General features: G+C 40.0%; 1 protein-coding gene across 1 annotated transcript in view; it reads left to right on the top strand.

Moving 5' to 3' along the window:
- Nucleotides 1-13,200, top strand: part of CEP41 (centrosomal protein 41) — a 39,876-nt gene that overhangs the window by 4,070 nt on the left and 22,606 nt on the right. Inside the window, exon 2 of the mRNA XM_036246861.1 lies at nt 8,173-8,236. Coding sequence (XP_036102754.1) covers nt 8,173-8,236 — 64 coding nt within the window. The remainder of the gene's footprint in view (nt 1-8,172; nt 8,237-13,200) is intronic.

Below are 13,200 nucleotides of genomic sequence, written 5' to 3'. Positions count from 1 at the left end.
TTACTTAAGGACCCCTATTTTCAGTAATGGTAACTCTACCTTTCCCTTTGTCTGGAGACCTCCCAGTCCAGAAACCCTTTCCAGGGAATAAATCTCAAGGTATGTACCATGGTTCGGGGAGAGGCAATCACCCCGTGGCATAGAGGGGAGAAGGTTTTGGAGATCCAAATGCTTCTCAGTCAGTCTTCAACCAGTCTTCCTTATTTCATCTTCTTTTATGCCCTTCTTTGGAGTTGCCTGGGGCTATCAATTCCTAAGCCTTTTAAGAATTGTTCTTGGCTTTCCCTTTGACTCAAAAGTCCATCAAGTCATTTTCACTTTCTAGATTTCAGAAATCTATTGCTATCACTTCTCCCACTCTCTCTGTTTTTTGGGTATTATGTCCTTAAAATAATATCCTTTCAATGGGATTTTACTGAGGTTTTGGAAGGAAGTGAAATTAGATGCACTTGGTCAATATACTATCTTCAGCCAGTAAATTATGGTCTGTAATTATTTTATTTGCTTGTTTATTTTTGGCACACTTATAGGCACATAAGATAGGGACCTTGTCGGCATTGTCCCACTGTCTGATACACAATAGTTGTTCCTTAAATATTTGTTGAATGAGTAAATGCATATATGTCTGAACTGGGAGAAGTCAAGGCTAGAGTTCACTATTTCGAAATCAGAAGCATGTAAATGGAATTAAACTAAGTTTTTGGCTCACAGAGAACCTATTGGTTGAGAAGTTAGAACCCTGACAACACAGTGTTTAAGTGACTGACAGAAGAATGATCCATGTGTCATCTTGAAAAATGCAGTATGTCACAGGTGGTAGCTGCTGGCAAAGTAGGGGCTGCTGTATGTACGAACGTGGGTCAAGGTTGTTATTTGAGATCAGTAGAACTGGACTAGATTAAAACTCTCACTTGAAAACAAAAGTTCTCCTTTAAAAGACCCATTTTAAATGTGGGATCGCCTTAAATGAGACTTTTTATAATTGACACACACTCCCTTCATTTAAAGACTTCCTCTCTTCAAAGGAGATAAATAGAAAAATTCTGAACAAAATGTAAATGGTATTTTAAAACATCTTTTAAATGTAAATTGTACTATACATGTTGCAATTGTAATTTGAACAACCTTGTGAGTTCCATTTTAAGAAAGGTGGGAAGTCAGAAAAGCTCATTCATGATTTATGATTCAGATGATCTCACTCATTTTTTGGTGATTTTCTTTTAGAAAAACCCCATTGTCAATTTCCCATTTTTTCTCTTCTTCTCCAATATCCGTGAATTCACAAAACCCAGTCTTATTTGCATATGTTAGTAATCTGCCAAAATACTCTTTTTTTTTTTTCCTTTTATGTGGCTTACAGCTCAGTATTTTTAGTACCTTCCATTGTCTTCAGGCCCTTGTCCATTCAGGGTTTTCCACTTGGAGTATACTTATCCATGTCTAGCCTTACACCACAGGATTCCATACATTGTGGTTCTTAACCCTTATTGGGTTATAAACTCCTTTGAAAACTTGGTGAAAGCCAAGGACCCTTTCTCCAGAAAAATCCACATACACTCAAAAATTTGCGTACAATTTCATAGGACTCATGGATTTCCAAAAACCCATCAGTGGACCCCATATTCATAACTCTCTACAGAATGAGGCTGCAGTAGAGTGTTTAAGAGTTCAAGCTCTACGACCACCTGTGGTCCGGAGAGGCCTGGGTTCAGTTCCCGGTAAGGGCATGTACCTCGGTTGCAGTTTGTCCCCGGCCCTGGTTGGGTCCTGTGGGTGGCAATCACTCGATGTGTCCCTTTCACGTCAATGTTTCTCTCTCTCTCTCTCTTCCTCTCTCTCCCTCCCGCTCTATCTGAATAAAAAAACAAAAAAATGGAAAAATGTCCTCGAGTGAGGATAAATAAAAAAGAGTTCAAGCTCCAGTCTGGCCGGTGTGGCTCAGAGGTTGAGTGATGAGACATGCACCAAGAGGTCATTGGTTCGATTCCCAGCCAAAACACATGCCCAGGTTGTGGGCCAAATCCCCAGTGGGGGGTCATGCAGGAGGCAGCCAATCGATGTTCTCTCTCATCGATGTTTCTATCTCTCTCCCACTCCCTTCCTCTCTCTAAAATCAATAAAAAAAAACAAAATAAAAAAGTTTGAGCTCTAGAGCCACACTACCCAGTGTAAATCCAGGTTCCACCACTCTTACTAGCTCGGTAACCTCAGTAAGTCCCCCCACCTCTGTATGCCTCTGTTTCCTAATATGTAAGATGAGAATAATAACGTTTACCTCACAGGTGGTTATGAAGATTAAAGGAGATAATGGAGGAAAATGCTTAGGGAGTGCCTGACAACACAGTTAAGTGCTCAGTAAATGTTAGCAGCAATTACCTTTGTTATTGTTGCTGTTGTTCTTGGACCTTCTCCAGCAGATAGAACAGCAAATTTGCCATTCTTTACACATGCTTTTAAAGATGCTTTGCTATTAAAATTTTCTTCACGTGGAACGCTTTTTTCATCCATTTCCCCATCTTTTTATCTATAGAAGTTCAGCCCTTAAAACACAGTTCCAGTAGCATTTCTTTCATGAATTCACCCTTTTCACCCCCAATGTGTGAGCTCTTTGTTTCACACTCCTAGAGCCCTTGATATGTGTGCTACTCGTGTAGCACTGGCATACACACTGTGAGCTGCTCAGGTCTCAGAACCGGCTTCCCGTTTGGCAGTCCTTGCTGATGTCACACTAGGGCAAGCAAGACCTTGGAGCAGCTCGAGGTCTGTAAGGTAGAGCCTCTGTCCCAAGCACAGGAAGTGAGAAGTGTGAGTTGCACATAGTGCTGTGACAGTCCAGTGGGAAGAGATTTCTATCTGACTGGGGCTTCCTGGGAGAAATATCCATGCATGAGAGAAACATCAATCGGTTGCCTCCTGTACACACCCCAACCAGGGATCGAACCTACAACTGAGGTATATTCCTGACTGGGAATTGAACCAGCAACCTCTCGGTGCACCGGACAATACTCCAACCAACTGAGCCATGCTGGCCAGAGCAGAGCATTGTCTTTTGACCCTCTTAGAGTGTAAGATCTCAAAGTGTCTTTGGCATTTTGGGTTGTCCTCAAAGAGCCTGTAATAATACCGCAGACATGATCTTTCTCAATTTCTCTCTCCTAACGAAAACTTCATCATGACACCTGTTTTTATATCTGTAGCTTAAATATAGTATATCCAAAGCTAACCCTTCCACCTGGGCTCTGGGCCTCATCCTCCCACTCCTGTTTCCATACCTTCCTGCCTCATTTTCAACCTCTCCTATCTAGTCTATTAGCCTATAAACATCCTTAAATCTCTCTTACAAAACAAAACAAAACAACAAAAACTATTCCTTAGCAACTCTCAAGGACAAAAAAAGACCTTCTAGCTCCTCTCCTCTCCTTTTCTGCCTCCCCTCTCAAACACTCAACCTGCTGTTTCGCTGCTGCTCCTGTCAGTTTCCTGGAACCACATCCACCAGCGTTGTCAACAGTGTCCCGGTTTACTCAGTCCAGACTCACTTTTCTGTTGTTCTCTTTTTCGACCTGCATTCTTGTTCGCTGACTTGACAGCACCCATCACTATTGACCACTCCCTTCCTCCTGGAACTTTTCTCTAATTTTCATGACCCACTTTCTTCTGGCCTCTTGTGAGTCTCATCTGTGACACTTTTCTCCACCTGACTTTAAATGGTGGGGTTTTTCTTCTCAGGCCACACACTCTCTGACAGTGATTTGTCCATTCCAATGGCTTCCCCTGCTGCCTATGTGCTGACAACCCCCAAAACCTTGTATTTTCTAGCCCAGATCTCTCCCCATCTCTAGACCCAAATAGCCAGCTCACCACGTCCATTTTGGATAACCCACAGATGCCTCAGACTCGGCATTATCCCACATGGAGTGTCGTGTTTATCTTTTCTTTTTTTTTTTTTTTAATCCTCAACCGAGGACATTTTTCCATTTTTTGTACAGATAGAGTGGGAGGGAGAGAGAGGAAGGGAGAGAGAGCGAGAAACATCGACGTGAAGGGACACATCGAGTGGCTGCCACCCATCCGCACGACCAACCAGGGCCGGGGACAAACTGCAACCGAAGTACGTGCCCTTAGCGGGAACCGAACCCAGGTCTCTCTGGACCGCAGGCTGACGCTCTAACCGCTGAGCCAAACTGGCCAGGGCGCGTCGTGTTTTTCAATATATGCTCTCCTTAAGTCCCTTTTGGGGGAGAATGGTATCACTGTCCTCCCCCTGTTACACTAGTTAGTTTGAAATCATATTGATTTTATATCTTAAAGATTTCTTGAAACTGTCTCTTCCTCCCCATGTCTACTACTACTTCCTTAGGATCTCAGATCTCAGCACAACCGCCTCGCAACTGATTTTTGTGCATCCATTCTTGACTGTGATGCTATTAGTTCTCCAGAGTGCTGCCAGGGTGATCTTTCTAAAACAGAAATATAATCTCATCACTCCTCAAACTGTCTTCAATGACTTCCCATCATCTACACTAGGGTTTTTCAGCTTCAGCACTGACATTTTGGGCCAGCTAATTTGTTGTGAGGACTTTCCTGTCATTGTAGGATGTTTAGCAGTATCTCTGGCCTCTACTCACTAGATGCCAGTAGCCCACCCACCACCTAGTTCTGACAACCTAAAATGTCTCCAAACATTGACAGTTGTCCCTGGGGTAGGGGGAGAAAAATTGACCTTGTTTGAGAACCAGTTATCTACAGGATAACATCCTGGTTTCTTAGCGTGGATACAGTGCCCTTTATGATCTACCTCTGTCTGTCTTTCCAACCTCATTTGACTCCATATTGCTCCCTATGGTTGCGCTCAAAGGGTCTGTACTAATACCACAGACATGGTCCTTCTCAGCTTCCCTGTCTACCCTGTAGCTCCCACTCACTACTCCTTTAGCTTGGCTGACTAACTCGGCCCTCAGATTTCACCCTCAGGAAACGGTTCTTGACTCTTGGTCTGGATTAGGGGCCAGTCTTACATGCTCCTGATGCATCCTCTGCTTCCCCCTCCTTGTTTATCATGCAGTGTGGCATCTGTTTGCTCACGTGCCTTTCTCTCCAGCACCAGTGAGAGCTGGCTGGCTAACACTGTTTTTAACCTCTGTGTCCTCAGCACAGTGGCTTACTCCTAGAAGGCACCTAGTAAATGTCAACTGAATGAATGGTTGGCGCCCAATAAGGCTTTGTTGAATAAATGGTTTTCCTTGAAACAGCTTCTTTTTCAGTTCCTTTACTTTCCACCATCCCATCCTGTTTATATAATTGAAAAAAAGCCAGTTGGTCAGTAGGTCAAGAAACAGTCACCCCAAAGCAAGAATTTTAATGAAAAAAATATGGCAGTTCCATAAAACCTACGGCGCTCTGCTTAGAGTGGAGCACAAATCACTTTATGTTGCGGTTGGTACTAGAAAGTCAGGAACAAGAAGTTGGACCAAAATGGGAAAATGAGAAAGAAGCACTACATTTTCCTAGCATATGGATTTCTCATTAGTCTATGTAAGGGAAAACCGGGGGCGGGAGTGCTCAGTGACTGCAGCTGTTCACACTCCCCCCATCATTCTACTGCCACCACACCTGGTCCCCAGAGACCCCCTCACTTCTTAGCTATGTTGGCTTAGGTATGGACAAATCCCCTTGGTTCAGCAGAGACTAGCCTGGAATTTTTCAAAAGAAGCTTTGCTAGGCAACTATGGGAAAAACAAAACAAAAGTAAAAACAGGAAATAGCATATAGAAATTATAAGGTTACAAAGAGCAAAATAGAAAAAAAGGAAATTTCTAGCCTAAGATAACTGAATTCTAGTATTAGCTTTTCTTGACTCAATTTACCAGGTACATGTTTTCCCTGGGTTTTTGTTTGCGTTTTTTGGTTGTTTTGTTTTGTTTTGCTATGATACTGTCTTCCTCTGGGGACCTTGTCCTAAAAAGTCCCCCTTTTTAGTATTTTCTTTTACTTAAGAATCTTCTCTATCTTCATTTAGGAAGGAGTTGAATTTGACATTAGAGTCACTTTTCTCTTCTACACAGCTGGTTACTGATCAGAGAGAGAAACCTTTCTCTCAAGATAAAGTAGCTCAGGGGTCCCACAAACACATCTGAGGACCAATGCTAAGCATCTATGGCAAAGGTTTTAATTACCTGGGGTGAAATGAGAAACATAGGTAATGTCAATGAGTTTTTAAATAATATTGAAGGACCAATATTTTTATTTTGAGGGTTTTTTTCTTTCTTTTTAGGTATTAAAATAGCAGATGGTAGTTGTGAGTAGTTACCTACGTTTTCAAAGGCAAGTGACAGGTTTTCAAGTTTGATATCCTCATTTAAGAAACCACCAGGTAGTTGCTATAATATAGTCCTCATTCTAGATATTCATTTATTGATTGAATATCAATAAAGATACCTACAAAGTACTAAATCCTGAGTGGATACAGATTTGAGTAAGTTATTGTCCCTGCCTTCAAGGAAACCCTAGCCTAGAGAAGAAGGTAGAGGTGTCAACAGTGGTCCAGGGTGTCCACATTCTAGTGGCCAGGGAGAAAAGAAAGCGCCTAATTTCACCCGGACAGCTTATAGAGGAAGTGAAGTTTTGTTCACCCGGACAGCTTATAGAGGAAGTGAAGTTTTGTCCAAGGACAAGTTGAGAACAGGCATTCTAGGCAGACCTGAATGAATGTGGCACATTCTGAGGAACATTCAGGCAACTTCAACCTGGGAACATTGGGTGAGTGGCAGAAGATGAAGCTGGAAAGGTATTACCCAGGTTTAATTTCACATTCCGCAGCTACCTGTGACTGAACATATGGTTTTCATACTGTAGACCAGAAAATAACCTGAGCAAGAAAGCTATGTTTTGTAATGTCTTGATTCATTAACCTTCCCTCACTTAATGACTTTTGAAAATTGAATATTGAGCTTGGATTCAAAGTTCACAGCTAAAGTACAGGACAAGGGAGACTCAAGATAGGCAATTTTGCTGAGCATAAACCCACCCTGAGCCCGTGGTGTGCCCCAGGTACGCCAAGAACAGATGCCATCATAGTGACATCTGTGGAGCCTCAGACTCCAGACAAGCAGTGGAGAGGCCTGGCAAACCAGGGCCTGTCCTGACAACATCTGGGCACTGCTCAGGTCTGGATCCCCATGCCACTTTTTTAGGGGAGATGTGGATAAAATCTAGAGGGTCTCCAGAGGATGGCTTACAAACCATCATACAAAGAGCAACATTAAAAAGAACGAGAGTTGTCTAGCCTTTGTGGTTCAGTTGAGTGTTGACTCATGCACCAAGAGGTTCGATTCTTGGTTAGGGCACATGCCCAGGTTGTGGGCTCAGTCGCCAGTGGGGGGACATGCAGGAGGTCCCCCACTGGGCCAATCGATGTTCTCTCTCATCGTTTCTCTCTCTCTCTCTCTTTCTCTTACTTTCTCTCTCTCTAAAATCAATAAAGGAGGGGGAAAAAAGAACGAGAGCTGCCTTTAGTTATTTTAACTGATTTCTTGAGACAGAGTAGGGTGGCTTATTCTGGGTTGCAGCAGTGGACTGGATAGAAATTAGTGACCAGCCCTGGCTGGTTTGGCTCAGCGGTTAGAGCATCAGCCTGCGGTCCCGAGAGACCCGGGTTCGGTTCCCGCTAAGGGCATGTACCTTGGTTGCAGTTTGTCCCCGGCCCTGGTTGGTCGTGCGGGTGGCAGCCACTCGATGTGTCCCTTTCACATCGATGTTTCTCTTTCTCTCTCTCTCTTCCTCTCTCTCCCTCCCACTCTACCTGAACAAAAAATGTCCTCTGGTGAGGATAAAAAAAAAAAAAAAAAAGAAATTAGTGACCAATTTTGGCTCAGTGTAGGAAATAATTTTTAAGAGCTTTTTTTCCTAATCCTTTTTTTATATACTTCTATGAGATTATTTTGACAAAATATGGAAATGCTTTGACAGAAACAAGACAATCATCTTCCCTTGCAGAGATGCTATAGCAAATAGTCCTATGTTTGAATGGATGGTTGGACCTCTTGAACTCTTTCCATCTTTAAATTTGGTGAAATTTTAGCTTTCTGTTTTTTAAGTATCTGACTCTGTCCTCACTTTGCTCCCCTTATCCTTACATTAACCCAATTAATTGTGAATTTAAATTTTTTTTAGTATCTGACCAAAAGGATACCACAAAACCCAAGGTATCAGCATGTCAAGTCAAGACTGGACACCGGTGAGTAAAGATTGGAAAATTAAAACTTTTTAAAAAATGCAATTGCTAATTATTGACAAAAAGCAGTTAAAAGTTTCTCACTGTTTGTTTGATGTCTTTCTGGGTTCAGGGACTTACTTATCTTTGAAACCTGTTTTTCAGATTACCAGTTAAAATTTCCATTTATATAATTAGCTTATTATAAATTGAGAAATTGATGAAAACATTGTTCAGTAAGTTGCTGGGCTAAGGCTAATAAATATCAAGTGGTCAACTTCTATTTGGGGATACCTCGAGTATATTTCATTAAATTGGGAGTAATAGATTATACTTGTGTACGTTTGTTCAACTTGGTGTTTGCAGAGGCCATGCAAAGTTATGGCCTTTGGGACTATAAAGATGAGTGTGAATCGTGATTTTTGCAATCAAAGAACCTAGATTCAAGTGGAGGCAGACAGACTTGAATGAGTAACTGAAATACCATACAAAATTAAATTAGTGCTGCAATTCAGGTAAAATGAAATTTGAGTGCATTACTGCTTATTTCCATGCTGTTAACATTTTTCACCAGGCCCCTAGTGGATTTGCAGCCTTGTGAGATTTTGGTTGTTTATTTGTTTAGTTTTTTTCAAACTTTTAAAGCCTGCTGTGGAAAATCCATCCTATTAAGATGGTTTTGCTAGTAGATTGGGGTACTGCATGCCTTTGCAATACTGAACATTCCACCAGTAACCTGAAGACAACTGAGAAAATAAATTGGGATGTTGACTTTGTTTAAATCTCATTCATTTTGTCTTTGCCTTTCTCCAGCCTCTTTCAAAATCATTATCTCCCACTATACATGTTTCCTCATATAAAATAGACTTAAATGCTTTAAATGAACCCATTTGTAAATACAATTTCTGGGGATTTTTCTTTTAAACATTTCTGTGCTGTACAGATATTTCCTTGCAAATATCCTGTTTGATGGGAGGTAAAAAATATTATCTGTTATTGAGAAGGAGGAAATTGTGGCACAGAGTTTATGTGATTTACTTAAAGTTCAGTAAAGGAGATAGAACAGGGATTTGTATGCAGGATTAGGAAGTCGATGTTGGAGACCTGGGTGCAAAGTCCTGTGTACTGTCTCAGTCCTGTGTACTATCCTAATATTTCCCCAGCCAAATCTACCACAAATGCCTTCAACTCATCCAACTCTACCTCTGTCCCCCTTAATTGCAACAATGACCCACCCTTCTGGAATAAGCTATTCTGTGAGGGAAGCACTTGATGAAAAATGCCATATTTTCTCTGAGGAATCCATTTTATTTTTATTTTTATTTTTTTTTATCCTCACCCGAGGATATTTTTCCATTTTTTGTACAGATAGAGTGGGAGGGAGAGAGAGGAAGGGGGAGAGAGTGAGAAACATCGATGTGAAGGGACACATCGAATGGCTGCCACCCGCACGACCAACCAGGGCCGGGGACAAACTGCAACCGAAGTACGTGCCCTTAGCGGGACCCGAACCCGGGTCTCTCCGGACCGCAGGCCGACGCTCTAACCGCTGAGCCAAACCGGCCAGGGCTGAGGAATCCATTTTAAAGACTAGTATAAAGGAGTGCATTTATTTTGGAATCTGCTTAAAAGGAGAATTTTTAAGACCTGAAGGTTTTTTCAAATATATAGATTTGTCTATAGCTTCATATTTTTGTCTCCAGGAAACTGAATTGGGATTTGTGAATGAAAATCTATTTCTTTCTCTTCAGTTTCTCAATTCATAACCAATGTTTGACGCAATATAATGGTACCTGAAATTAATTTCAGTTTTTTAAATTGAGGTACTTGTATCTTCTTTTTATAATGCATAGTAATTACCTGTATCCTGAGATTTTTAAACTAATGTTTTGCTAATTAAACTTTTTTATTTTGAGGTTATTACAGATTCATATGGAATTGTTAGAAATGATACGGAGAGAGCCCTGGCCAGTTTGGCTCAGCAGTTGAACGTCGGCCTGTGGACCAGAGAGTCCCGGGTTCAGTTCCCGCGAGGGGCATGTACCACAAAAAAAAAAAGAAAGAAAGAAATGACACAGAGAAAACTGGGTACCCTTTACCCAGTTTTCCATGGTAACATCTTGAGAAGTGATACTGCAAAATCACAACCATGATATTGACATTAATACATATAGTCTAGATACAGAACATTTCCATCACCACAAGGATCCCTCATGCTGGCTGCTCTTTTAAAGCCTCATCCGCTTTCCACCCCTCACCCCCTCCCTAACCCCGGCAACCACTAATCTGTTCTACATTTCTATAATTTTGTCGTTTTGCAAATGTATATAAATGGAATCATACAGTATGCAACTTTTTGCATTGGCTTCTTCGCTCAGCACAATTCTCCGGAGATCTGTCCAAGTTGTTGTGTGTATTAATAGTTTGTTCCTTTTTATTACTGAGTAGTTATACCATGGTATACTACATACAGTATGACCAGTTGCCTGTTGAAGGACATCTGGATTGTCTCCACCATTTGACTGTTACAAATAAAGTTGCTCTCTACATTTATGTACAGATTTTTGTGTGAATATAAGTCTTCATTTCTCTGGGATAAATGCCCAGAAGTACAATTGCTGGGTTGTATGGTAGTTGCATTTGTGTCTTTTAAAGAAACTGCCAAACTGTTTTCCAGAATGGCTGGACCATTTTATATTCTCACCAGAAATGTATGAGTGATCCAGTTTCTCCACAATCACCAGCATTTATGTGGTGGTGTGGCCATTTTTTTATTTTAACCATTCTGATAGATATGTAGTGGCATATCATTGTAGTTATAATTTGCATTTCCCTAATGGCTAATGGTGTTGAACATCTCTTCGTGTGCTTATTTGCCATCTGTATATCTTCAATGAAATGTCTGTTGCTTATTGGATGTTCAGTTGCTCTGGCTCCATTTGTTAAAAAGATGACCTTTCCTCCATTGAATTGTGTGTTTACCTTTGTCAAAAACCAGTTTGGCATATTTATGTGGACCTATTTCTGGGTGCTCCATTCTGTTCCGTTGATCTATGTCTCTATTCCTCTGCCAGCGTCACACAGTCTTGATTACTGTAGCTGTATAATAAATTAGATACTTAAACTTGGTTAGACTGATTACCTCCCACTTTACTTTTCTTTACAAACTTATTTTAGCTATCCTAATTCCTTTGCTTTCCCATATAAATTTTAGAATAATCTTATTTACATCTACAAAATATTAGTATGATTTTGACAGTAGGTGCATTAAATCTGTCTATCCATTTGGGGAGAATTGACATCTTACTATGTTGAGTCTTCCAGTTTGTTTGTTTGTTTATTGTTAATCCTCACCCAAGGATATTTTTCTGTTGATTTTTAGATAAAGTGGAAGGGAGCCAGGGAGGGAGAGAGATAGAGAGAGAGAGAAACATTGATGTGAGAAAGACACATCAATTGGTTGCCTCCTGCACGACCCTGAGGGGGGCTGGGAATCGAACCTACAACCCTTCAGTCTGAGGGCTGTTCTAACCGCTAAGCCAAATCAGCCAGGGCAAGTCTTCCAATTTGTTAACATATTATGTCTCTCCATTGATTTAGATCTTCTTTGATCCATTTCAATTATACTATATTTTAAATGTTGGTGTCTATGTGTTTATTGCTAGCATATAGAAATACAGCTTATTTTTGTATGTTTATTTTGTATCCTGGACTTTGCTAAACTAACTTTTTAGGTACAGGAAGTGTTTGGTTTTTGGGGTTTGGGGTGGGTTTTTTTGGGTAGATTCTTTGGACTTTCCTATGTAGACAATCATCATTAAGTATAATGTTAGCTATATCAGGTTGAGGAAGTTTCCTCCTATTGCTGTTTTTCTGAGAGTTTCTATCATGAATGAGATAATAATTTGAATAATTTTATAATAATTTGAATTCTATTAAACACTTTTACTGTATCAATTAATATAATCATGTGATTTTTTTCCTTTAACTCGTTAATACAGTGGGTTTTCAAGTATTATACTAGTTTTGTATCCATGGAATAAACCTCACTTAGTCATGGTGTATAATTCTTATGTATTGCTAAATTCTATTTATTATTTGTTAAAGGTTTTTGTGTCTATATTCATGAGGGACATTGGTTTATAGTTTTTTTGTTTTGTTTTGTTTGATTGTCTTTGTCTGGTTTTTGTATCAGGGTTAACAGTGGCCTCATAAACTGAGTTGGGAAATGTTTGCTCCTGTTAACATTTTCTACAAGAGTTGCGTATTATTGGTTTTAATTTTATCTTAAACATTTGGAAGAATTCTCCAGCAAAACCATCTGAGCCTGGAGATTTCTTTTTTGAGAGTTTTTAAATTTTGAATTAAGTTGTTTAATAGTTATGGGGATATCCAAATTATTTGTTTCATAATTGAGTGAGTTGTGGTAGTTTGTGTTTTTTGAGGAATTAGTACATTTGTCTCAGCTTTCAAATTTATGTGTGTAGAGTTGTTTAAGTGTTCCCTCATTACCCTTCTGATGCTTGTAGTGTCTGAAGTGGTAGCCTGTTTCACTCCTGACATTGGTAATTTGTGTCTTTTCCCTTTTTTTTTTTCTTCACTACAAGTTTGTCTATTTTATTGATCCTTTCAAAGAACCAGCTGTTGGTTTCATCAATTTTCTCTATTGCTTTTCTGTTTTAAATTTCATTGATTTTTGCTTTTATCTTTATTATTTCCTTCCTTCTGCTTACTTTGGGCTTATTTTGTTCATGTGTTTATTGGCATTTGTATATTTCCTATGGAGAAATGGCTGTTTAAACCATTGGCTCATTTTTAAATTGGGTTATTTTTCTCTTTTTTGTTGAGTTATAAGAATTCTTTTCTATACTCTGGATACTAGACCCTTGTCAGAAATATGATTTGCAAATATTTTCTCCCATTTTGTGGGTCATCCAGGGTTTTTGTTGTACTTAGCTGGAGGAATAAAGAAAAATACATCTACCTCA

Source organism: Molossus molossus, unplaced genomic scaffold (assembly GCF_014108415.1).
Source record: "Molossus molossus isolate mMolMol1 unplaced genomic scaffold, mMolMol1.p scaffold_m16_p_7, whole genome shotgun sequence".
Classification (NCBI taxonomy): Eukaryota; Metazoa; Chordata; class Mammalia; order Chiroptera; family Molossidae; genus Molossus; species Molossus molossus.
Note: the sequence above shows the minus strand (reverse complement) of the source record. Positions and strands in the feature narration are given on the sequence as shown.